The sequence below is a fragment of the Hippopotamus amphibius genome, chromosome 14, assembly GCF_030028045.1.
Source record: "Hippopotamus amphibius kiboko isolate mHipAmp2 chromosome 14, mHipAmp2.hap2, whole genome shotgun sequence".
In the NCBI taxonomy this organism is placed as follows: Eukaryota; Metazoa; Chordata; class Mammalia; order Artiodactyla; family Hippopotamidae; genus Hippopotamus; species Hippopotamus amphibius.
Genome location: NC_080199.1, coordinates 59,046,586 through 59,074,379, shown reverse-complemented (window position 1 = coordinate 59,074,379; position 27,794 = coordinate 59,046,586). Strand labels below are relative to the sequence as shown.

General features: G+C 42.1%; 1 protein-coding gene across 1 annotated transcript in view; it reads right to left on the bottom strand.

The window, feature by feature from the left end:
• Positions 1-15,689: 15,689 nt before the first annotated feature.
• GTF2F2 (general transcription factor IIF subunit 2) overlaps positions 15,690-27,794 on the bottom strand; it is a 140,972-nt gene continuing 128,867 nt past the window's right edge. The window contains exon 8 of the mRNA XM_057707591.1: positions 15,690-16,248. Within this exon, the coding sequence (XP_057563574.1) occupies positions 16,129-16,248 (120 nt within the window). The 3' untranslated portion in view covers positions 15,690-16,128. The remainder of the gene's footprint in view (positions 16,249-27,794) is intronic.

Sequence of the window (27,794 nt, the reverse complement as noted above, 5' to 3'; positions counted from 1 at the left end):
AAACTCTTCCGATGGGAAGAGTTTCCTGCCAATCTCTCTCCTCTGTTCATCTTCTCCACTTCCAGCAGCTATTACCTCCGTGTCACTACTGCCTCCAGACCTCCAGTCTCTAGTTCCACATCTTCCACTTTAGTGCCCTGACCGCAGTCTGGAGTCGTCAGACCTACATGGGAATTGCCAGTGCCTTCTCTACCAACCCGCAGTAAATAAAGAAAAAAAATTCCAAATCCTCATTTCATCTTGGATCCCCCATGTAAGTTACTAACTCTGGCTATTTCTTTCTTCAGAACATCTCTGTTCTATTCTTCTTATCCATTTCCATCTCAGTTCTCAACTTCATCAGTTTATTCCTTTAACAAGTATTTATGAAATGCTTCTTGTGTGCTCAGCACTGTGCCAGAGAAGGGGCCGAACACTGACCCCCAAATGCCAACCTGCTAGGACAATCCTCACGTGGCCTCCTCAGCCGGCAGCCCGGGGTCTCCCTCCCCCGCCTCCACCCAGCGCTCACCTGCCAGGCTGGGCAGTCAGAGCTTCAAGAGCAGTTCACATGAATTCTTCCCCAGGGCCTAGGAGTTTTAGCAGTGCCACTACTTCATAATTCTCGCATCTCCCTATAGCCTGTTACTCCCGCGCCATTTCTTGAAGAAGGAAATGTAAAATATCAACAAGAATTCTCCTGAGTCCCCTTGAGCATGTCCGCCAGCAGTGATACCAGGGAGGAGGAGGTCAGGGCTCTAAAAGCATGATTTGAGAAAGAAGACACAGGGGGACACGCAAACTATCAGCCCTGTAGATTTTGTAAGCTCAGTACTTGTACTGAATCCGTCTCAGAAAGTGGTGATCTGGGGAGCATAAGCTTAGTTCCTTATTGATAAGCCTCCAACCAACTATAAAGTCATGGAATGAGTGTTCAAGAAACGGGTCTATAGGGAGCTCCCTGGTTGGCTAATGGTTAGAGCTCCATGCTTGCTTCCACTGCTGGGGTAACAGGTTCAATTCCTGGTCGGGGAACTAAGATCCAGTGCGGTGCAGCCGGGCTGTATGTGTGTAAAGAAATGGGCCTGTAAAGTATATCATTACCCCGCTGTGTTCTGTCCTTTATATTCAGGTCTCCGGGGCAGATTCATTCTATTTTTTGCTTAAGCCAGCTTGACTTTCTGTCATTTGTAACTCAAAGGGCTCACACTAATAAAATAATTAACATCTGCATAGTCTTTGACAGACTGCAGGGTTTTACCCTTACAGGCAACAATGTAAGGCACTTTCTCACACCCTTTATGAGGAAGAAATGAAAATGCAGAGATGGAGGCTGTCCCCAGACAGCTGAAACCTGAGCCGCGATCCTGCCCCGAGCCTCTGCTCTTTCCCCTCAAACCCCCTTCTCCTCAGTACAGGAAGTTTCAAGTGGTCTCAAACGTTTTCTGAGGATGGGTGTGGTTCACATTGCTTACACAGGATAAACTGAAGCTGTGGGATTAGGAGCTATGTTTTCACTGATCATTAATTTGAATCTTTCCAGTCTGAATTCTTTAGGTCCTTTTAATTTCTTTCAAATTCTGGACCTGAACTGAATGGCAAAATGTGAGACCCCAGACTTCCTTTTACACACGTTTAGTCAAAGCCTTTAAGGGGATTGCTAACTTCTCAGCCAGCAGATCTCCACTCCCCCTCTCCTTTCTCTCTCCCCACTGGAGAGGAATGAGCTATTTCTGTCTCTATTATCAAATCTCTCTGCAGCCAAGTGAGAGGATGGTGCCAGGTGCCAGGAAAACTACAGGAAGCTGCTGCAGGCCTCACTGATCGAGCTTCTAAATTTCCTCTGCCGGGTCCCTGAGACAGGTGCTTAGAAAGACAGCCCCCAGGCTCACCCCGCTGCTGGCATGCACCACTCTCACGCTCTCTTCCGCCCTCCTGAGCTCCGAGGCCAGTCCGAGTGTTTTCAGCCCGCCTGCTGGAATTACTGTTCATCCTGATTTAGATTAACTTGGCAAGTCAGTTCTCATAAGCTGTGCCATGACCACCCTCTCCAAACCCAAAGTAGATGGTGTAGGTGTAGCCTCTGCTACCCATCATTAAAACAAAGACGATCTGGAGTGAGTTCTCCTATCAAGCTTGTTCAAGGTGTGAGAAACCAACTGTTGCCCCAAAACATAGATGTGCCCAGACTCACTACCCAGCAAGGTGACGTCTCCCCGGTTCACAGGGGTCTACACCTCCTTGGGCATCACGAAAGGGAATGATGATACCAATCCAGTGAGAACTCCGAGCATCACACACTTTTTATTTTTCACCACTGTGGATGCCAAAGCATGGACTTAAGGGTACGACTGGAAGTGCCTGCCTTCCGAAGGAACGGGAAGAGGCATTTTCTCCATCTATTCTTAGTGCTCTTATCTCCTCTGATGTACGGAGCAGACACTTGAAAACACCGAGGGACCTAAAATCCCAAATGACTGGTGTCCTGCAGGGTGAGTTTACGTACAGTACGCTGTTGACAATGGGACACTCACGTCACAGGAGGGACTTGATATGAAAACTGACAGGAGCGGTGGGATCCGGGGCTGGACAGACTGGCTCACCCACTCCGGTGGCCCTGCTGGGGCGAGTGGGAATGAGGGGATACCTGGCCTTGGGGCACCTGAGCCCACAGGGTTCTACACCAGTTAGCAAGGCTTGAAGGCCAGTCAGTATTTACCTGCAGTTAACATTTGGCCTGTTTGATAAAAACAACTGCTACTATCCAATACTGGATTTCCTAGCTCTTCTGCTTTTCATCCCTGTTAATGGTTTTGGCCATTTCCTGTGAAATGGCTAGAAATGAAAGATGCAAAGTGTGGGTTACCTTTATCATTCAGTGACGCTGGCTCTGGAAACAGATTCAACAACAACATATACTATGTGGCAGACACTGAGCCGCAAGAGCTCCAAACTCTCATTTAACCTCCCATCCTGGCTGGGAGGAGGTCTTCTCCTCTCTGGGCTTCAGATGAGAGCAGGGAGGCCTCATAAGGTGTCCACGTCACATGGTCGGTGTGGATTCATCCTCCGGTTCTCAGGGTAGGCTGTGTGTGGTGTGACGCACACGTAACAGACACCACTGAACTTTTTTCCAGGAACGCTGGAAACTTTCTTACAAGCCCCTCACAGTCAGGAAAACACAACCACCCTTATTTGTTTTTGGCTTGAAAATTTTGACGAGTGCAACTGTTTCCAGACTTGGCTGGTCATCAGGAGTAACTGTGGAATTCATTAAAAACCAGAGCAAGGGCCCCATCCCAAGGGATCTGTTCTCAGTTCTGGGGTAGCGCCTAGCAGTCTGTATTTTACCTGCCAGCCCCCAGTGAGTCTGATGACTAGGCGGGTTTGAGAATCCTGGGGCGGGACAGACCACGGCGCTGGGGACGGCTCACCTCCCTGTGCCTTTGTTTCTCTGTCTGGAGTGGGGACAGAAAGGGCTGTTAAACTGTTTGAGATGTTAACAGTGCTTTTTGGGTGCACACTAGCAGTGTGTAAATACAAGTACCACCTCGGCCTCCTCAGAACTGGACATTAACTATTATGTGTGCAATGGTCTTTATTAGCATGTCACTCTTCTCGTCTATCGGTCGAGTTGTCTCTGTTCTTTTATCTTTACATGTGAATCACAGGAATTTTAAAACCGGAAGGCCCCTTTCTCCTAATTTTCACCATTACCTGCGCTTCCCTGGTGACTCTTTCCCCAGTGCGCTCCCTCTTCAGCTGTGGGACTCCGGGCAGACTCTCGCCCCTGGATCCTTCTATCCCCAGACGTGCATTCCGGAGTGATTCTGCAGGAGGGCACTGCGGTCACCTCCGGGGATGCTCACCTAGCGGAACCGCCTCCTTGGGAAGCCCTCCTGTCCCTGCACTGGGGTGGGGGTGCGCTCTGTGGACGCACACACTTCCCTCCGCTGGTCAGATTAGGGGCAGGTGGGCGGCAGTCAGATTCTTGGAGGAAATCTGGAGATGGGACCCAGAGTGAGAGCCAGTCAGCTGTGGGAAGCCGAGCTGGAAAGTGGAAAAGTGAGGCCGGAGCAGAAGATAAAGCAAAGTGCACCCTGCAGTTCTGGAGGAACACGGATCTTTGGAGCCAAGAAGCCTGCACAGCACAGGATGGAGGCCGACCAATGGCAAAGACCATGTGGCCCCGAGCAGGAGGGAAGAAGGGCCCAGTCCCCTGGAGGACTGTCCTTCCTGCCTTTGAGCCAACCTGAGTGGACCTCTCCTTCTTACAACTGAAGAGCCGGGGTAGGACAGAGTTAAGACTGAGTGACAGAGCAGTATCTCTGGGCGCAGGCAAGATGTGCTGAAGCAGGTGGGCCCTCAGCGGGGGGCAGGTGATGCTGTGAAGCCAAGTGCTGAATTGTCTTTACCCGGAACACACACGCCTGTTAGAGCCTGCCATCCTGTCCACAGCGGGACGTTGATGTGTACAACTCAGCGTGTGTGTTGTAGCTGGGCCTGTGCCATGTGCAGAAGCTGTGAGTGAGAATAAAGCCCTCTCCAGTCTTGGGATGGGTAAGAGTGACAGGTGAGCCCACCCACACCCACAGTTTAGAAATATGGCATCTTGAAACCAGAAAGGACGCTGGAGATCATCTTGGCCAACTTCTCACCAAGTATAGACACCCTCTTCTGCTGACCAGTCTCCCTCTAGCTGCTTCCCCTAAACCCCAAGGTTCTCCATCCCAGAATACTAATGATAGCAACCGCCTAAAAGCACCTGGCAAAAGTATTAGATATGATGGAGAACGTGAAACCTCAGTTCTAACTTCCTTGTTCTTTTTTAGCACGTGATGCCCCAGCCTTGATTGACATATTATTTTTTTCACGAGGAAATCAACTAATTGGGCCCAACAGAAAAGTGTTTAAAAAAAAAAAGGTTATTTAAGATAATGCTGTTTCTTTCGCCTGTCCTTTCCCAGCTGATTACTTGCTATCCACCTGCAACAGCGTTTAATTCGAGACATCCGCATGCAGAGGTGTTCTCATTTCAACGTACTAAGCTTGCAGGCAAAGGTTTGTGGGCTTTCAGATGAATCTTTGTGTAGGCGGTTAACAGGATGCAATCTCGGAGCTGACTGACTGATGCTGTGAAGGTTTCACTTGCCAGTGCTGTCTGAAGGTGATTAAGAGTTTTATTTTCTGAGGATATAAAGCTTGGTAAGTAACAAGGACTCACTACCTTCAGAAGCTGCATCCGAACAGATTCATCTGCCTGGCGTCCCTGCAAAGCTGGCCCGCGCCCAGCAAGGGAGGGGGCCCTTGCCTTCCTCTTAGATCTTTGGCTCCATGCAGGGTTCAGACTCCTCACCAGAAGGTATGAGATGTGAGAGTGGATGTTGTGGGGCTGGCAACATTGGCAAGAGCTTTGGCTCAAGCTGACTCAAGTTCTAGTCTCAGCTCTCTCACAGTCCCATGATGATGTGGTCGAGAACTTACCTTGGTTTACTCTGCTTTAAAAACAGCAGGTCTCTTACCTCCCCTACTACAGTAGGAAATAATTAGTCAAAATTGCTTTCTCATACATTCAGCAAATCAAAGAAGCAATGGGTTTCTCTTTCCTCAGTGACACTCACCTTCCAAATTTATTGTGGGTGTATTAATGACTTTTTGTGGACCCTCTCCCAATGGACTTAATTCAAGGCCTTTATCGTTGCACATATCGGGCACTTTCTTCCCTTCTGGAGATGGAACTGACCTCTGTTAATCCTAGGAGAATTTGTCAAGGCAACAGAGCAGGCCTCTCTCTAACACTCTAAACGGGTACTGACCCGCTTCTCATGTCTTCGCCTGACAGAAGCGATCCACAGACTCCCAGGCTTGCAGCGCAGGATGAGGACGGAGCCCCACTCAGCTGCCCAAGCCCAGCAGCCGCGGTGGCACCTAGGATGCAGCAGGTGAAATCCAATAAGTGTCTGATGAAGCGCAGGCTAGCCTCTCTCCCACATTTAGTCCTCTAGGGAGAGGTTCTTCCCTGGTGGCTGGACTTGAGGTATTCTGTAACCCTAACGCCCAGCGGGGTAGACATGGAGTGTTATGTATCTTGTAAGTTAGTTTCTTTCATAAAAGGCACGCTCTCCTTTTAAAATATTATGTAGTGTAATATATATATATATATATATAGGGTTGGCCAGAAAGTTCATTCAGGTTTTTCCATAAGCTGTTATGCAAAAACCCGAACTTTTTGGCCAATCATCCATCTACCTACCTACCTACCTACCTACCTACCTACCTACCTACCTACCTACCTACCTACCTACCTATCTAATCTTCCTACCTACCCACCCACCCATCTATCCATCTATTTATACACACACACACACATTCAAATATTCAAGTCATTAATATACTCTCATTATAAAAATATAATACCATCCTTCGGTATCTGCAGAGGACTGGTTCCAAGAGCCTCCTCGAATACCAAAATATGCAGGGGCTCACATCCCTTATAAACGGTGGCGCAGTACAATGAATACTGATAGAGGACTGACTGTATGCACATAAAGAGAAACTTCCCCTTGGCCCTTCTCCCTGTTCTAGTCTCCTCCCTAGAGGTAGCTCTGTTAAGAGTTTGGTGTTTCCTGACTTTCTCTTGTTTATATACATGTGCGCTCATGTAGAAATTTTGTTTTGCTTTTATTAACAGAAATAGGACCTTACTATTAACTCTGTTTTGAAACTTGCTTTTTACACTCAAGAATACTGAACTCTTTCCATGGCAGTATACATTCTTGTATCTTATTTTTTTTAAACTGCTGCAGATATTTCATAATACGGATGAATCATTATTTAACCTTTCCCTGTTGATGGATATTTTTTTTCAGTTTTCATCCTGTTTAATTTTCTAAAGCCAGGTGTATTGAGGTATACTCTATATGCAGTAAAATTCACCCTTTTAAATGTGAAGATTAAGTGTTAAGAAACACAGTCCTGTAATCACCACCATGATGGGGAGTTCCGTTATGGCAGAAGTTCCCTTGTGTCTCTTTGCAGTAAACCCATCCACGCACCCTCAGCCCCAGGCAGATACTGACCTGTTTTTATTCCCATTCTTTTGCTGTTTCTAAAATGTCATACAGCCAGAAGCATACAGCACGTAGCCCCCCAAGTCTGACTTCTTCCACTTGGCACAAGGGATCAGATTCATTCAGTCCTTCGCTTACGTTGCCAAGTTGTATTCCACTGCACGCCCACACTGCAGTTTATCTAGTCACAAGTTGGTGGACATTTGGCTGGTTTCCAGTTTTTGGCTATTAGGATTAAATCTGCTTAAACATTTGTGTACAGGTGTTTGTGTGCACGTATTATTTTCATTTCTCCTGGGCAAATACCTAGGAGTGGGATGGCTGGGTTGTATGGTGGTATGTTTAAATTCACACACACAAAACTGCCAAACTGTTTTTCAATGTACCACTGTAATTCTGCACTCCTGTGAGCAATTCTCACGTGGGAGAGCTCCAGTTGCTCTGCAAGCTCGTCAGCACTTGGTACTGTCAGGTTTCTAAAATTTTAGCCATCTTGGTCGGTATGTAACATTATCTTGTGTATTTTTTTTTTTTTTGGTAAATTTATTTATTTATTTTATTTACTGGCTGTGTTGGGTCTTCGTTGCTGCACACGGGCTTTCTCTAGTTGCTGCGAGCAGGGGCTACTCTTCATTGTGGTGCGCAGGCTCCTCATTGTAGTGGCTTGTCTTGTTGTGGAGCATGGGCCCTAGGCGCGTGGGCTTCAATAGTTGCGGCACATGGGCTCAATAGTTGTGGCTCGTGGGCTCTAGAGCACAGGTTCAATAGTTGTGGCACATGGGCTTAGTTGCTCCGTGGCATGTGGAATCTTCCCAGGGCAGGGCTCGAAACTGTGTCCCCTGCATTGGCAGGCGGATTCTTTACCACTGCACCACCTAGAAAGTCCTATCTTGTGGTTTTAATGTGTATTTCCCTAATGACCAATGATGCTGAGCAGCTTTTCATGTGCTTCTTTGACCATCCATAGCTTCTTGGTGAGGTGTATGTGTACATTTATTGCCCATTTTTAAATTGGGTTGTTTTGTTATAACTGAATTTGAGAGATCTTTACACAATCTAGATACAAGTCTTTTATTTGTATTTGATAAATATATTCTCCTCCATAGAATTTTTAGTCTCCCTTTCAACATCACTGATGAGAGATCATTACTTGTTTCTGAAGTGCCATCAGCAGTTTCACGCTGTATTGGTCTCTCTTTGGAGATCCGCATGTGACAAATGTTAACTGAACGTATGGCTGAACGAATGCTCCCCCCTATCTCAGCTGTGTCCCAGGGGGAATCAGGCAGCAGGCTGACTTAAGAAAGGGACTCATTTGAGAACTTTTTTGGTGGCTACCATTCCATCATATGTGACTTTTCCAAAGCCCATCTTTTCTATTTCCACCGAATTAACAAAGATTCCTTAACAGTGTATGCAACAGCTCTGACACAGCTGTATCCATCCGGTCCCATCCTCCGTTCTTGAAACCCTGTGCTCGCTCCTCATGGGGTGAACATACTAAGCTGTGCTTGCCTCTGAAAAGCCCAGATTTTTTTTGATTTTATGATTTTTAATTGAAATACATCTGACATAAAAAGTGTTACGGTACACAACATGATTTGATAATTTATATACTGTGATATAACTGCCACTGTAGTGACAGCTCTTGTATCACATAATTACTTCTTTTTTGTGGTTGGTATAATTAAGACCTGTTCTCTTAGCAAGTTTGATGATTATTAGTACAACAGTGTTGTCTCTAGTCATTATAATAGCTCTCTAGGACTTATTCACTACTAGCTGCAAGTCTGTATCCTTGAACATCTCTCTGACCCCACCCCCACAGCCCCTGGTAACCATTTTTCTGTTTTTATGAGCTTAGCTTTTTCACATTCCACATGTATGTGATATCACACACTATTTGGCCTTCTCTGACTTATTTCATTTAGCATAAATGCCCTCAAGGTCCATCTGTGTTGTTGCAAATGGCAGGTTATCCTTTTTCTCATGGCTGAACAATATCCCATTGCATATATATATATATATATATATATATATATATATATACGCTACATCTTCTCTATCCATTCATCCATTGATGGACACTTAGGCTGTTTCCATATCTTAGCTATTGTGAATAATGCTGCAAAAAACATGGGAGTGCACATATCTCTTTGATATCTTGTTTTCATTTTCTTTGGGTATGTAGGTAGGTACACCCAGAAGTGGGATTGCTGGATCATATGGTAGATCTACTTCTAATTTTTTGAGGCACCTTGGTATTGTTTTCTATAGTGGCTGAACCAATTTATATTTCTACCAACAGTACACAAGAGTTCCCTTTTCTCCACATTCTCACCAACACTTCTCATCTCTTGTCTTTCTTGAGGACAGTCATTCTAACAGGTGTGAGGCTCAGTGTGGTTTTGATCTGCATTTCCCTGACGCTTAGTGATGCTGAGTATTTTTTCTTTGTACCTACTGGCCATCTGGATGTCTTCTTCCAGTTGCTCCAGATTTTTCACCTGCAAAAAGGAGGTCAGGCCAAGCACCCACCAATGGCTAGCTAGTCACCAATAACTGAGGAAAAGGATAAGTAAAAAAAGCGCTACTTCAGCCTCAGCTCTTAGCTAGGTCCTCCAGTCGAGCTAGGAGTTATTTGGGCCTCCAAAACGGAATCATTTGACCTCTGCAGCTCTTATTCCCTATTTATCTTTATTGATTAGAGTTTGCAGTGGTGAGGGGCAAATGACTGGGACCTCAAACCTCTAACACCTACTTGACTTAGGTTGGTTTGGACTGCTACTTTAATAGGCCTATATTAAAGAAATGTGTTCAGGGATGAATCACAGCGAAAAGCATGCTACAAACAAGGGAGCATCTGGGTTGTCTGCATCATTTTGAGCTTGTGTGTACAACTGAAGGAGGTGAGCCCTGCTCAAACCCTCATCCATTCCACCTGGGCCCAGGGTGCAATTACCTGACCTCCAAGTTCTTCCATGAGACTGAGGCTGGATTCAGCTTGCCCAGACAACACTCCTCTGCTACCAAACGATATCTGTAAGAACACTGAAGGGGTGTGTGGGTTCTCATGCCAACCACCTTGTAAGGAAAGGCTTCTCCGTAATGTCCTCACACTTGTTCTTTCTGTATTTTGTGCCTCTTGACTCTTATTAAACTCCCAGACCCTTCAAAACCCACTTCAGATACCAACTCCTCTAAGAAGGCTTTCCTGATTTCCCAAAGATGTAATTAATCATTTCATGCTCTTCGTTACTTCTATATTTTACATATCTTATATATGATAAAGTTGATACTTATGGGACCTCCCTGGTTGGCACAGTGGTTAACAACCCGCCTGCCAACGCAGGGGATATGGGTTCAATCCCTGGTCTGGGAAGATCCCACATGCCATGGAGCAACTAAGCCTGTGTGCCACAACTACTGAGCCTGTGCTCTAGAGCCTGTGAGCCACAACTACTGGGCCCGTGTGCTGCAACTACTGAAGCCTGAGCACCTAGAGCCCGCGCTCCACAACAAGAGAAGCCACTGCAAGAGCCCGCACACCACAACGAGGAGTAGCCCCACTTGCTGCAACTAGAGAAAGCCCGTGTGTAGCAACGAAGACCCAATGCAGCCAATAAATAAATTTAAAAAAAAAAAAAAGAGCAAGACATGCTTTAAAAAAAAAAAGCTGACACTTATAAAGTACTTTGTATGTGTCATGCAGTGTTCTAAGTACTTTACATATATTGACTCACTTAATTTTCACCACATTCTGTGCAGTAGATACTCTTAATACTCCTATTTTGCAGATGAGGAAACTGAGGCACAGAAGGTAAACAACTTGCTCTAAGTCACAGGCTTTGAATCCAGGTAGCTCTTAAAATATTCCGCCACATATTTCTATTGCTGTACTTACTACACTACATTGCCATATATTTGTTTCCAAGGCCCCTTCAACACTGCGTTTCTGAAAGCAAGGACCTGTCTTATTTGCTCAGCTCTGTACCTGCAGTCTTATGCTGATGAACCTCCTCTGTGCTTAGTCGATGGCAAAGACCCTCAACTGTGATCAGCAAAGTCAGCATCTCTCTCATGAGCTCGGGACTGGACATGCACTGGGCAGTTGAGGATGTAAGCAAATCAAGTGCACTGGCCATCTGCATTCATTCCTGGGAAATACCTCATCTGAATCTACAGCAAGAAAAGAAACTTCATCCCACAAGTAAGAAACTCCAGAACCTGAACAAGGATTGGAAATAAATCTCTAAAGACAAAACAACTCAGAGGAGACTTTGCTACCCATTAGTTAGTGAGAAGTCAAACACAAGTTCTATGTCAATTATATCTCAAGAAGAAGAAGAACAAAGCAAACAAAAAGCCCCCAAACATGGGCAGGTGAATTACAGCTCTGGGTAATCAGCAGCGGAGCACCCATTATCAGCACAGGACAGTGACTAAGCGCGTGCACTGCAGAGTGCAGTTCTGGGATGTGAATCTGGCCAGGCCTCTCACTGGTGACCTTGGTCAGGCTCGTTAACCTCACACTGCCTGGAATCCCACATCTATACAACAAGGGTGATAAGAGAACCCATGTTGTAGGGCTATGAGGATTACATGGGTTACAGGAGTCAAAAGCTTAGCGCAGTGCCTGGCACACAGTAAGAGTCCAATAAACAAGTGATTCTTCTCCCTGCTTATTTAGTAACGCAGGCAGAGAACTGGTGGCATGTAAGGTACTTTATCACAAATACCACCTTTGCCCCTGGTGCCTGGCACACAATGGGCAGTCAATGGATTTTCACTGAATGAATGGACGAACAAATGGCTAAAGCGGTTCGTAGGCTTTTGTTCAAGGAGAAATTAGAATGGCAAAAAGAAGTAAGGCTTAAATGTCACGAGGACCAGCCCAGCAAACACTTTAATTTAGTATTCTATTAACAAGATCGACGTATTATAGACAACCACGGTATGTGTTCATAATAATGATTTTTAGGCATTGTATCAATCCTTTTGTGTCTTAGAAATTCTCAATGGTTAAATTATTTTCAAAGACGTTTTAAAGTTAAGTATATACTACCTCATCCAAATGCTTTACAAACTGGAAATCCACGTGGAGCATAAAAGACAACATGAATTAACTGGAATATTTTGATTGATTGCAACACCTAGTTCACACTTTGGTGTGCCCACATGGTGTTATTATCCGTCTACATTCTCTATTTCCAACTAGAGTGTGAACACCTCTAACGCTGAGCACTCTTGTACCCACAGTGCCTGGGATATATTCATGGTCAATTAATAGTCGCCAAATAAATAACCACCACGTTCCGTGACCACACCAGATTGGAGTTTTTAGTCCAGCAACATATTCTTTTGGTGTACTTACATTTACAAAATAATTAAAAACTCTCATCTTCTTAAGACCTTTAAAATACAAATTTCAACATTTAAAAATATGGTATACTTTAAGAAATCATTCTTAAGAAAAAAAACTTATTTAAAATTTTTTTTTATTTTTGGCCACACCACACAGCATGCAGGATCTTAGTTCCCTGACCAGGGATCGAACCCGTGCCCCCTGTAGTGGAAGCACGGTGCCCTAACCACTGGACATCCGGGGAATCCCCAAGAAATCATTCTTTAAAATCCTAACATTTAAGACTAAATGACTTGGCAGAATCTAGTTTAAACTGGAAGCGAGAGCACTGAAAAAGTCCTTTTTAATTTGGATGATTTCTAACAACATCAGATAAAAGCCGTTAATTTTCTTATATTAAACCATTAAAGACTTACACTGCTGGTCTGTCAGAGGTTACATCATACAGCTGTATAATCAATGGTGGTACCTGCTCAAAGGAAAGGAAGTAGGAAGAAGAAAGGATGGGAGTATGTGAAGAAAACTGATGTTAAAAAGTGACTTCTGCTCCCTCCTCTTACACACTATGAAAATGCTATGAGGCTCAGGAACCTGCTCTGGACTCACACAGCAATGAAAACCGAATCCAAAAGATACCCAGCTTATCACTCCTGCGCCGTCATTGAGAAGAAAGGAGGGTTTGCAGCAAGTGAAGTCTGAACAGAAGGCAGCTCCCCTTCAGCCAGTGCCCATCCTCCTGACAGTCCACTGCGATCCTCAACTCCTACGGAGCTCTAAGAGTCCACTCTAAAGCTGCACATCCTACCTGGGTACTTGAAGTGTAACAGGGATTAAAATGTCAGCAAAAGGAGCCTGACTTTAAAGGAGGGAGTGTAATATGCATCCTGTGGGTAAGGGAGGTTTGGGTGTCTGGATTCAAACAGGGATGCCAAAGACAATTTGGTTGCCATTTTGATGGCCCTTTTCCTGGTTTGGAGATGAGACGGGGGGAGGGGGCACTCGCGGGCGCCTGGGAAAGTATACTCTAGTATTCACTTTACCCCAAGGGTAGAATTCCCCTAAAGAAGGATCAGTACTCATGATAATATGTCAGGCCAGAAAATGGTTCTATAAAATGGACATTCTCTACCTCTCAGCACTAATTCTGAGGATTAAATAATATTTTAGAGCATTTAACACAGTGTCAGGCACTGTTTACTCTTATTTTCACTAATATGTACCAACAATGATGAAAACAGCTTCAAAGAAAATGTGTTCACAGACTATTAGGAACAAATGCAACTCTGCTGAAATCCAGGAGAGCTGCTTCTGATACAATAGCTCAAAACCTGTTTACTTTCTTAAGATGTATCACTTTAGATGTTACCGTGGCAACATGTGATTTCAAAGCTTTCTAATGCCCAGTGACCATAATCTAATTACACTTCGTCAGTTACAATACCCCCAAAATGTGTGCACTAGTTGAGTTTAACAATCTCAATTATTACATATGGCCTTCCTGTCCTCTTACTATGTGACATCTTACCAGATGCATATCTCCCTTATCAGCCTTCCTCTCTCTCCATCTCACAGTGGTTATAAGGGCTTAGGATGTTTGGCTGCCAAAACCATGTTTATCAGAGCAAGAGAGTCCTGGAATAAAAGAAAAAGGGAACCCGGGTGGAAGGGAGAGTCTCCTTCATGACCAACAGCTTTATTTTTGGTCTAAATAAGAAAGCAATTTCAAAAAAATTAATCAGGAATGGCACCTGTCAACCACCTAGATTAGCCTATCCTACTGAATAGATAACAGGCATTTAAGAGACACAGGTAGGTACTGTCAGGTGTGATGAGGTGCAAGGTAACTAAAATAAGCTTAAGAAACTAGGTTTGCAGAAAATACCAAAGCATGGCTTCAAATGAGACAAAGTTCTGCCCTGGAAACTCTACCAGCAGCCAGCAAGTTCAATCTGGCAGGTGTCGTCACCACAAAAACAAAAGGCAGGACTAGAGGAGACACAGGTCTGTTTCAGGGCAGTTTAGAGGGCAGTACCATACCTCCAAAAAGACAAGGTTTGGGGGAAGGTATATACTATGAACAAAGCACATGACAGGTGTCCAGAATTCTCAGCTCTATACAGGTTTATCACACCATTGTCCAGCTGCTTTCTAACACTGAGCCTTAAGTAACGAGGAATTGAAAGGTAATGGGGATACACTATTTGGTTCCTGCTCCACAACAAGGCAGGAGTAGACAATTGGAGGTGGGGTCGGGAATGAGACCACCCTCCTCGGTCAATTTTATTTTACAGTAAGGATGCAAGGACAAAATTTTTCTTAATGCAGTGGTACTCAGCCTCAGCATTCTGCTGCACTGCTGCTAAAAACCAAGTAATACAGGAAAACATTTAACTCAGTGGATAAATTAGTTCCTTGATTTAAGTACATAACATTAAAAAATCTGGCCATTTGCTGCTTCTTGGTTGCAAGTATACAGAAGCAGCTGACAAAATTAACAAGTAAAAAGACACTTTTCATTATGTTTAGTTTGCTAAAGCTTCTTTTGTTCTCGTGGTCTTGTTCATGGGTATGCTTCTGGATTGCCTAATACATAACATTTTGTACTAGAAAAACTTTAACCATGGACATTACTGCTTTTATTTAAAATTAATTAAAAAGAAAAAGAAACACTCTTTCCCCAGGAACTGACATTAACTTTTCTGTCTATACCCATCAGCCTTACCCTTACAACCCTCCTTTAGTCTGTAAACAGCATTTGTCACACAACAGTCAGTACCTGCCTGCTGGGTGCGCAGTAAAAGTTGGGGGCAAAGTCAGTCTTTGAGAAGCTTAGAATCAGGGTGGGGGGATACATATCTTGAATTGGGAAAGAATTTAATTTCTACTTATTTTATTCTTTTTTTTTCTTTTCCTTCTCTCTTTCTCCCTCTTTCTTTTTTCTTTTTTTGGCCATGCTTCGAGGCTTGTGGGATCTTAGCTCCCCGACCAGGGATCGAACCTGGGCCCTCGGCAGTGAAAGTGTGGAGTCCTAACCACTGGACCACCAGGGAATTCCCAATTTCTAACTATTTTAAAAGAAGAAAAAGAAGAAAGAAAGAAAGAACAACTGCCCATGATTTTTTCCATTTCTCATGTCACTATCACTAGAGTAAAATAAGCTAATGATGAAAACAGCTACTTAGTATAAACATAAATGCTATCCTTTCATTAATGTGTGCGAATATGAAACACAGCCACCTGTTTGAAAAAATAAAGACAGCTTTGTTCTCAGACGATTTCAGAATAAGAAACTCTTTTTAATTCCTTTTGAGAGTTTCTGGAGTTGACTACTCTTTTCCTGCTATGCGTTCACTTTGGGTGTGTGTTGCCTCACCTCCTCAGAGAGAGACGAGGACGGGGAGTCCTCATGTAGAAAACATTTCCCAACTTTACATTTTAAAAGTTAATATTTAAAAAGGAAAACCTTCTTCAACCCCCAACCCCATCACGAATAATCTGGTTTAACACAAGTATATAAATAAATGCGTCCTTTTTCCTCAAAAATCACTTAAGCAACTTGACAAGAATTACTGTTTAAAAAATTTACCTAGAGAAATTAAAGTACCAGCCATTTTCCCCCTATAATAGATGGTGGTCAAAGATTCACGTATCAAGGCCGTTTGCTTAGCGCATCACCCTTCAGTTGTTCTGTTAGCAGGCGGGCTTCGGGTTTTCTTAGTCACTCTTTTCTTCTACTTGATAATGTCTGTACTCTGGCTTCAGCTCCCATGTGTTTTTGTGGATACCTTTTACATTTTGAATACCAATTTCTTTTAAGATTTCCTTCAGGTACGACTGAAAAACAAAAACAAAATAACCTTGACTGATGAGATTATGAAGGCAGAAAACAAAGTTTAAAATAAAATGATACGCCAAACCACATTTTTATCAGTAATAAAAATTACGATCCTGAAAGCTCAATGAGATTTCCCTATAAAGAAGTTCAATAAACTGCCTTTTTGAGTCTATGCAGACAATACATGAAAACTGCATTAAATGGGATGGAAGTCTTGAATGCCAGCAACCTTGAGAGCTAAAAAAAAAAGAAAAAAGAAAGAAAAAAAAGTCTATATGAAAAGAAAAATACACTAGAAAATTTGCTGATGCTTAATTTATTAAGATTACACAGTATACCAAGCGTAATCGGCCCCTGAGTTCAGTGGCATCACTGAATTCACAGTGAGACAGGGTGACACTTGGATTGGAAACAGTCATTTCAGAAGCAGATATATTACAAAAAGACATATATGTTGACACTAACAGTCTATGAAGCAAGTACATGACAGGTATCTAGAATTCTCCGTTCTAAGGTACGTTTTCCAATTCGCTATTGGGGCACTTATTTTTCTTGTGCAATAAAGCAAGTTATTATGTATGTTTACTATTATTTGTATCTTGGCTGAGGTTGCCAACAAAGGGTGAGGGATGAGACGATATGTTAAGAACCCTGGGGGCTGCAGCTTTCTTGGGCTTGGCTCCACCAAAGGAGAGGCGTGAGTGGTGACAGAGGGCAGAACTCTGCCTCACGGTATTTCAGGCGCCTGAAAAGTCAGTATTACCCAAGTGATCACTACAGTCACGAAGCTGATGGCTACGATAAATGTAACATCAAACCCCACCTTCGCTTGCCAACGTCTGAGGTGAAAAAGCATTTCGCTATAAACTGACCAGTACAAATTACAGTACTTCCTTCTTGGGGAAAAGAGAAAAGTTAATCATTTAAAAAAATTTTTTTTTTTTTTGCTGCAGAACAAAGCAACCCAACAATGATTTTTGTGTGTATGCTTCAAAGAACCAGTTACGGGTATACTTCAGTGACTCATCCCACTGACGGGAGATGTAATATTATGTAAATTTTTTTAATGTATTGAAATGAGGCACTCGTTAGAAAGATGGCTGAGAAGCTCTTGCCTTGATAATGTTTAAGGCAGCGCCTTTCTCAAGTGTGGCGTTAGACTACCTGCATCAGAACCTCTTGAGGAGCCTGTGAGATAAGCCCCATTTTAGGGCTTGTGAATCAAAATTTCTGGCACCACGCATGGGAATATGCATTTCACAAGCCCCCAGGAGCCTAATTTACACTAAAATCCACGGCATCTGCTTAAAGGATTCTTCTGGCTCTAATGCTCCGGGATCTTTGGGTCCTCAAAGTGTTACTTAGTTTCCTGAGCCTCACTGTTGCTGCAGAGCATGCGTTAACCAACAGCATCTAACACCACCTTACACTGACTGGTATAACGCTCCAGTTTATAAAGTGCTTTCATGTAGGGACAGCTGTTTAGCACTGGAACTACATACGGGGCCCTCGAACGGCCCCGGATGGCTCAGCTTCCCCATGCTGGCAGCCAGGCCCCAGCAGGTGGCAGCAATGAACCGGAGGAGGCCTGGGTTTCCCCAGGAGGAGGCCTGCCTGCCTCCCACACCTTCTGTAGCTGGTTTCACCAAAGGATCCATGTAAATGGGTAAGCGAATTACTCAAGTAAGCTTCAGACAATCAGGTAACACGCACGCCTGCCATCTGCTACTTCAGACTGCACTGAGAAAATAGGGCACTCTTCATAAACTACTTTCTAATTAAACAGGATTCATAAATGGAAAACGATGGGCTGGGCTTTGATTTTCCGTTTAGCTTCCGTGAATGACTTCTTTGTAAAATTCCAAAGAATAGTTTATTGTGAGAAGGGCCAGACCCTGGGCACAAACAGTCACGCAACTGTGGATGAACTGCGATGGGTCAGAAATGAAGAGAGCAAGTGTGGGGAGCATTGTGGCGGCCTGACAGACACCCTCTTCAAGTCTAGCAGGCCCGTTCACGACCTGGGTACAGAAGAGGAGAAGCCTAGAAAGGCTTAAATACAAAATAGTAAGAACATCTTAAGTGTACAAATTCAGCTGCCTTCATGTATAGCCCACCCTCACTTTGTTAAATTATCCATAGTATAACAAGATTATGGAGTATTTATTTTTTATAAAGATGTCACTCTTTTTTGTTTTTTAACAATAGGAATGCAATGAGACAGTCACGGTCCATCAATTTGTCAGGAAATAAGATGGGATTAGGGTCATGATATCTGGCCATGGTACAGACGTCTTTTGGGGAGGGAGTCTGAAAATGTTCCAAACTGCAACCTAAGACCATTCTACTATAACTAAATGAATTAACTTGGCACAAAGCATGAGCAGAGAAAGTGGTAGTAATAACAGAGAAAAACGGGTCAGAAAATCCTTGAAGGAAAGACATAGGTAGAGAACAGTGAGCTTCCGTCATTTCTCTGTTTAAAAAGTTTGACTTCCCCTTTGGCCTGCAGTTTAAATTCCCAACTCTTTCACAGGCATCCACCCTGGGCTGTCTGCTCCCTTTGGCCTCCTCCTCTAACACCTCCCCATGCACACAGTTGCCATTTCTGTGTCCACAGGCTCTTGGTTTTCCTTGCATACGCCCTTCCCTTTCCTGTAATGCTTATCCCCTGCCCTCAAGCCTGAACAACTCATCCTTTAAGACTTGGCGCAAATGTCACTTTCTCAGAGAAACTTTCCCAAACCGTCCCACCTCTTAGGTTTACATTTCACGCCGTACGTACTGCAGGGAGAGCCCGCAACCATATTATAACTCTTTGTGCACATGTCTTTCCCTCCCATCAAACCCCGTGCTCCCCCCACAGGGCCTGACTGCACGTCGGAGGCACGGAACACTGACGGTGAATGAACTGCGTGTGCTTAAGAGTAAACAAAGGAGTTAAGAATGGGTTTTTTTTGGGGGGGGTGGGGGTGGAGAGAGATCACTTAGAAGGCCCAAAGGAATAAACTCTGCTAATTCCAGTTGTTTTCATTTTTCATCTAATTAACGTACAGGGCAATGACCCGGTTTGAGAAATAAAAATTGATTAAACTGTATTACCTGAATCTGAGTGACATTTACTGCTAAAGTCTGTATTACAGTGCTAAAATATTATTTGAGACAAAGCCAACTGAGGTGGAGATTTTAAAGGTTTTAGCAGGATTGAAGATTAATTGGTAATCTAACTTTCCTTTTAAAAAATGTATATCTTCACACTAATATTTATTTTAGCATCAGGTTGAGTGGCACACGGTCTGTTTTCATCCTTACAGAGTTCACAGTTTAAGATCAGGGTGTGTATGGGGGAAACAAAGGCATATAAGCAGGCAATCATAAACTACAACAGAAGCACAGTAATAGGACATATACGCAGGACATTATGGAAGCACTAGGAAGGGGCACCTAACGCAGCCAGAGTCAAGATGTTAGGTTCTCTGAGGATGTACATTTTTTTATTTTTTATTTTTTATTTTTTTGGGGGTACACCAAGTTCGATCATCTGTTTTTATACACATATCCCCGTATTCCCTCTGAGGATGTACATTTGATCACGTGAACTGAATGGCAATTCTGTGCAGGGGTCAAGGGAAACAAATTCTCCTCTTACTCATTCTAAACACTGACTTTGCAATTTAATCTTCTGCCTGACTACTTGTATCTTAAACAAAGGAGTCCAGAACTGAGTAGATCACCTTAATGTCACATAGGATTGGAAAGATTTCTCATTACCAACTGTGGGCAGTTCTGCAGAACAAGATCTGAAATAATAAATTGGCTCAGGTCCAGCAATTCCTCATCAAAGAGATGTGTGGGAGAGTATTTACAGCAAGTCTGAATGCAGAGAAAAAAGGGATAGAACATTACAGCTTCCTTGCAAGGGAAAGGCAAAGCACATACTGGAGCAGAGAGGTCTAGTGAGGAGGATGTGGTGTGCATCTGTGGATCAAGACAAAACTGTGGTGGCCAAAAAGCCGGAAATTCACAGATCAAATTCCTCATTTCTCCCCCAAGATCAAGACAAACCTATGCAGAGTCACAATGCACAGCAGCCTATTGCTTAGCCTCTCTTCTTCTCCCTTCTTACCACCTTCCACCCCTGCCATTTTTCATATCATCTTTTCCTCTATTGCGCTGCCAGCCAAATGGAAGATTTATCTGTGTTTCATTTTATCAGGAATTTTAGTGTTAAGCATTAACATACATAATAATAAATAAACTAGAACTAAATTCCTAGACGTTGATAAAAAAACATATATCTTTGATAGAGATCTGATCACCAAATAATAATGCTTTAGGTAAGCTAAAGATAACCCTACTAGACTTCTCATCACAAAATCTTACCCAAAAGGTTGGATTGAACGTGCATTATGTAAATCTATACCAAAGATGGCACTGGTTACCACAGTCACCAAAGGAAAATTGCTACATGCTTTTTTTTTTTTTAATTTTTAAAACATTTATTTATTTTATTGGCTGTGTTGGGTCTTTTTTGCTGTGCGCGGACTTTCTTTTGTTGCGGTGAGTGCAGGCTACTCTGTTGTGGTGCACGGGCTCCTCACTGCCACGTGGCTTCTCTTGTTGCGGAGCATGGACTCTAGGTGTGTGGGCTTCAGTAGTTGCAGCACATGGGCTCAATAGTTGTGGCTCACAGGCTCTAAAGCACAGGCTCAACAGCTGTGGCTCACGGGCTTAGGTGCTCCACGGCATGTGGGATCTTCCTGGAGCAGGGATAGAACCGGTGTCCCTGTCCCCTGCATTGGCAGGCAGATTCTTAACCACTGTGCCACCTAGGAAGCCCGCTACATGCTTTTCGTAAAGTGACTCAGCGGCAAGGGCATTCATAATCAGTTCTGTGATAATTTCAAAGTATCATTTCATATTTATGTGATTTTTGCGTGACTGACTGTGACTCCTTTAACCAACGTTAACAGAACAGAGGACTTACTGATGAAGATGTTAGCGGCTCCAAGGCACAAAATTCTTTCATTAAAAAAATAAACTATTATGCATAAGCTGTGAACAAAGGCAACCTATGTTTTCACTCCTTTAGACAGAACTGTGAACAAGGGAGGGAAGATGATGCTGAGGGCATCTCTGGAACATGGGCCATCTCAGCATTTTTCTCCTCTTTTCCTTCTGGTTTCACCTCTGTTTTTATACTAGTCTTCCTCTCAGGGTCCCATGGACATTCTCTTTGTAAAACTCTAAGAAGCAGAGAGATGATGGGTAATGAAATGGCCAAGCCACAAACTCTACCCACCCCCCAGCCCTACCTTATGGCTTAATCCAAATTCTAAAAAAAGAAACTTATTACTGCATTAATATCTGTGTGCTGGTAAATCATCTTACTTTTAGTTAACACTTCCTCTGTCCAGCAGTGGCAAATGATTCACCTGTTTGTGTATTTCAGATAAAGTTTACTTCCTTTGGGCCAAAACTTTTAATTTTAACTGTTTAAAGATATGCTTTCTAAACAGTATTAGTTTATTCATATGCTACACATAACTTAACCTTGGAATACGGCAAGGTATTCCAAGGCTGGGATATGATGGCTTTCAACTGGGGGAAAAAACATACATACATACATATAATGTTAAAAATGTTTTAAGTAGGAAAATACAAAGAGATCTAAAACTTAAAAAAGATGAAAAAAATTCCTATTGAAATATAAATATGAATTCTTCCATTTAGAACCATGGAAACTACCTATTTGGTGTATTTGGTATGATGTGTAGTTTAGAATGTACAAAAAATAAGAAGATATCAATTGGCATAGTTATTATTAGTCCACTTGAAAATATTGCTAGAAATTAAATGGTAAGCAAAGAGACTCTTTAGCTATATATTTTACCATAGAGAATCTTTAGAAAATTAGCTAGCATTCTCAATGATGAAGCATTATTCACCCTTAAAATATTTGGAGTAGATAGTAGTTTTACTTTAAGGCAATAGCAGATAAAAGTTTTTGCTGGCTAAGGACTAAGAAAGCATTGATGACAACCTGGCAGTTTCTCAGATTAAACGGAGTTACCAAGTGACCCAGCAATTCTGCTCCCAAGAGAAATAAAAATATATATTCACATGAAAACTTGTACATAATGTTCATAGCAGCTTTATTACAATAGCCAAAAAGTGGAAACAACCATCTATGGGTGAATGGATAAACAAAATGCTGTATATCCATGTAATGGTATACTATTTGGCAATAAAAAAGAAGAAAATACTGACACGTCACAACGTGGAAGAAATCTGAAAACATTATGCCTAAATAAAAGCAGCCAGTCATAAGAGACCACGTATTATATGATTCCGTTTATATGCAACATCCAGAATAGGCAAATCTTTAAAACAGGAAATAGATAAGTGGTTCTCTAGGGTTGGGAAAGGGGTGGATGCATAAGGGAGTAACTGCTAATAGGTATGGAGTTTCTTTGTGGAGTGAAGAAAATATATGATTGATTGTGGCAATGGTTGTACAACTACGTGAATATATGAAAATCCACTGAATTGTAACTTTAAAAAAAAAGTCTAACTTGTACTGAAAATAAGGTTTTAAATTGATGGGGAAAAAAGAGACCTCTCCAGCTCATGAAAAACTAAGATAACATCATTTTTTATTACCAAATTACCACGAGTAAAGTAACATTTCTAATTAACAGTGGCTAGCGCTGTGGGTCAGTCCATATGGACTGGAAAATATGATGGAATTAGAATATCTGTCTTGGAACATTCTAAAAGGAATGGCTCTCTAATGCTGCAATACAGAACTGAAGGTGGCCAGCCAGGCTGGCACTACAAGGTCTTCTGCCAATAGGCTTATCCTCCGGTATCTCAATTCTCCTGCTGAGTTAGAGAAGCCAGGAGGCGTCAAACACTTATCTAAATCAACAGTGTTAATGTTTTCTCTTATGCAGAGACCAATGCAAAGAAAATGACTTCTTTCCCAAGATAATTCCCATAAGGATGGCAAGCTTAAAACAACTCCTTCCTTCTATCTTGCTCGGGGACTAAATAAAGAAATCAGGAGAAGGCAGCTAATGAGCTTAAACATTTACTTTCACCTCCCTTTAAAATCAAATGGGGGCTTCCTAGGTGGCGCAGTGGTTAAAAATCCGCCTGCCAATGCAGAGGACATGGGTTCAATCCCTGCTCCGGGAAGATCCCACGTGCCACGGAGCAACTAAGCCCGTGTGCCAAAAAAAAAAAAAATCCTTCTTAAAATCAAATGGGACTGGAAGGGTAGAGAAGGAGATTTTATGAATAATGGCATTTTTCAGAATAAACATAAATTTGTGTGGCCTACTACTTGATGAAAAAGTCTACGTAAATTCTGTATGTAAATAATGCCCAATTTTGCTTACTGGGAGCTACGTCAGATATTGCTTTTACCTATGTAATATCTCATGTAAAATATGGATCAACTGGTCATATTAGTAAATTCACCCCCAATTTTACTCCATTTAGAAATAAGGTAAAAGGGAAAAAAAGTAAAAAGGCTGAAACAAGCCATACAATAAGTTAAAAGAGAAAATGTTACTATTTCATAATAAACTTGGTAGCAAATCTATTCGTTATTAGAACCTTCTATTCATAAGGAAAGCATTAAAATTTCAAAAATGTGTTCAAAGTTTATCCATTTATATTCAACACAGTTAATAATTTATTTTAATATGACATCTCATATTCTAAAATTTTAATTAAGGCTCAAATTCACAAGCTAGCAAATAATTATTTTTTAGCACCACGTTCTAACCAACTAAGTTAACTGGCCACTGCAAATAATTATTTTTTTAAATGGAAGTCTCACAAAGAGCTGTCACTAGTTAATATGCTCTGCTGGGAAACTGGTGGTCTTTTTAGTTTTGGTAGGACCATTCAAATCTAAAAACTTCCAGTTATAGGAGAAATGAAGAGAGAACTGAAAGGAAATATGTGAACAGAAAGGAAATGATAAAGATTCAGGGGAAAAGAAGAGAAAAGGAATCATAAAAAAGGGAAAGCATACGTCAGAACAAGACATCATAAAACAGCACTTATTCAGTAGTACATTTGGGAATGAACTTCAAACATTAAAAAAACCTATTTTTACTTTGGATTAGGAACCAAATGAGCTAAGATAAAGCTTAGATTCCATTCTCTATGTACCTGGCTTAGATTAATAATGATGATTCTTAATACAAAAATTTGAAAGCAGTCTGCCTGAGAGAGAAATCAGCTTTTTCCCCTCCTCATTAAAAAGGGGTTCCTATTGTCAGAAAAATATTTTCCTTTTTTGTCTTTGGATGTACACGTCTGAATAGAAGAGGCAATGTGGTAAGAGACGCCTTCAAGCCATGAGGCAACTCCCTTCTCTAGGACTATAACTTAAGACTAGATTATCTCTAAGATTACTTTTACCTTTTAAGATCCTGAGCCAGAGATATAAATATATATGATATACACGTATTATAATGTGTAATATAGACACCAGGAAGAGCAAACAAGAACAAAGATGTCTGGCTTGAGTGACTTGGGGGATGGTGGTGTCACTGCCATGGGGAAGTCTGGGGGCTCAGGGCTGGAGAGGGTGTAGAAATCGAGAGTTCTGTTTTCAACAAACTAAATCTGAGATAACAATCAAATGAGTATGACTCATCAGGTGTTATTTCCGTAACTAAGGAGTGTGGCGCTGTGGGAGAGGCAGTGGGCCCGGCTCATGGACTTCCATACCCCATCCTCTTGGCTCAGGAATGGCATACGGCTCCTACCACGGCAATTAAAATCTTCCCTGAGCTTTTGCTGGAATCATCGGGACAGATGCTCTCTTTCTGCTTTAAGGTTGCTAGCTGTGAGGTGCTTCAGGAGGCCACTCTGGCTACCACACAGCAAGATCCTGCCTAAGAATAAAGATGACACACAGGAAGGACAGAGTGATGAGGAGAGATGTCCTAACCAAATAATATTAGTAGCTGGATCTAGCCATGTCTAAAGCAAGATGCATTCCTGAAGTTTCCAGCTACAGAAGCCAATACATTCTATTTTTGTTTAAGCTAGTTTGAGCTGAGTTTCTCTTTGTTGCAGCTGAAAGAGTCCCAATCAATTCACAGATCTATGAGAGCACATACCTGTAAATAAATTTTGTCTTTTCACGGGAGAAATGCTTAGTATATCAAATTCCCTAGCTATTTTATCCTTTAAAAAAGTGTATCTTCTTCTATCTTACTGATGCCAAATTTCACTTATTTCTAGTCAAGCCTTTATTAGGCTTGTCTGGAAACAAACGGAGCACTAGGTTAACATTACCTTATTGCTGCACTGACTTTCTCACAAGCTTACTTTGGGCTGACGAGCAACGGTCTGCTGGGCATTATTTAGTGCTGGGCACCAAGCTGCTTCACGATCAAAGCCACTGCAAATCTCTGCCTCGTTTTTCTTGCTGACTTGAACTTACTTTATAAAAGCGTGCAAATTGCTCGGTTACATACTCTGAATTAAAAAGTAAACGGTCCACTGGATTGACGTGGTTGGGGGCTCAGTAATTAAAGGGGTCATCAGTAATTAAAGATAAACTTCTCTGAATCTTGACCTGAAACTGAGTGGATTTAGAGCATAAGGAAATGAAGAGGTTCAGTTATAATTAGAGCTGATTTTCGATGACACTTTTAATAGAAATGGATGTTTGAAGAAACACTGGGAGACGGGTGCTGTGTTAGAGAACACTGTGCTAAGGGCTCAAAATGGTCTTGGGAGGTTGGTGTCTCAAAGGGAGCAATTACATAAAGTTTCTAATGGTTTGTATTTTTGAAGGAAATGCTATCATGCTTCTGTTTTACAGATATAACAAAATATGAAGAAAGACTAGACATAACACATTCAAGGTGAGAGTGCAAAGACTGTCAGAAAGGAAATAATAGGCTTCCTCTGATATTTTACTTGAGAGAGGGGAAAAAAGTCAAAATTTAAACTGCATAAAAACACGCCTTTAAATGGATACCGTGTTTCTGACTTTTTTTCGGTTACCAGAGCCTGGCCTTTAAATAAAATTGGCTTATTTGCCCTTAATGAGTAACTTTAATTCTTCGATTCCTTATGCAAGTCACACACTGGAGAATGAGAGAAAAAGCCTGGCCCTTAAGGGCCGTTTCTCTAATCAATAACTCTGCTGGTAGAAGTGAAGGTTTTCAGGAAGAAGAATACAGAAGGGAAGGAACTGGAAAAACAAGAAAATACTTCAGATTCACTCAGAATGTCAAAAATGACATTCTAAAGGTCAAAAAGTAGATGTAACTTAAGCACATAGTAGTAGCGTCCACAACAAAGAGGAAGTATTGCAGCGACACACTGCATGGTTAGAGACCTGGTGTCAAGAGTGGCACTGGGACTCATCGGAAAACGAGAGCAGGCCCTTCACTGCATATACTAAAGAGCTGATTAGCATGAAGATCTCTTTTCTTCCCTTTTACACAGGGCTCCGAAAATGTGTTTACTAATACTAATAATACATATTAGTAAAATACTTTGCTGTTGACAAATGCAACATTCATAAACATTAATTATTACAAGGATCCTGTAAACTAGGTATTTTAAAAACATTTACAAAGTATAATATTATAGACATTTAATTTGAATATATTGGTAAATTTTATATTAAGAATGTAATATATTAAGTAAATTAAATATTAAATTATATAATGTATTAAACATTAAACACATTTAAGAATCTAGGACTATTTGGCTAAATGGCAGGGCCGGGACTTGAATTGAGATCCTATTACTCCCAGGCCTGTGCTCTTCCCATCACACCATGCAATCTCTTTCCTGAGTCACTGACCTGCACGCTCCACTGGGTTCCTTCATTCTCTCGGTATTGCTCAGACTCACATCAAATTAATACAGGTATACTGATGACCATTAGTACAGACTGACTTATGTCCTGTGAACCTTTTAAAGGGGATAGTTATCTACACAGAGGAGAGCTGGGCTCTAGCCACTTTCTTTCTAGGTCAACGGGCTTTGCCAAATCAGTTCAAATGTGAGTGGGAGGTGGAGAGGAGGAGATGGAATAGGAGAGGGAGAGAATCGCAGATGGAGAGCTGGAAGGGATCACCACGATTATCTAGCCCAACTCGCTCCATTTTAGTGATGGAAGTGACTTCTCCAGATCCCACTGCGGTAAACGGCAGGACTGGAAGCCATGCTGTCCACTTCCTGTCCTCTCCTCTGCGCAAGGATACCTGCAGCTCTAGCATTCCATGCTTTCTTGAGATGGCTCTTTCTACCCCACTCCTGCCATAAACAACATGAGGCCTGTCAAAATCCATCTGAGGAAAATATGGTGGTCCTTAATACAGAGGATGGGACCATCTCCTTTTTCTTAAATCAATTCATCTAATATTTACTGAATTGCTACTATGTTTGTGTTGTGGAATGTATGAATATTTAGGATATGAATAATATACAAACCTGCCTTCAAAAACGTTATGCTTGCCGAGGCAATTTAGTCCCTAAGTAATAAAACTATTAT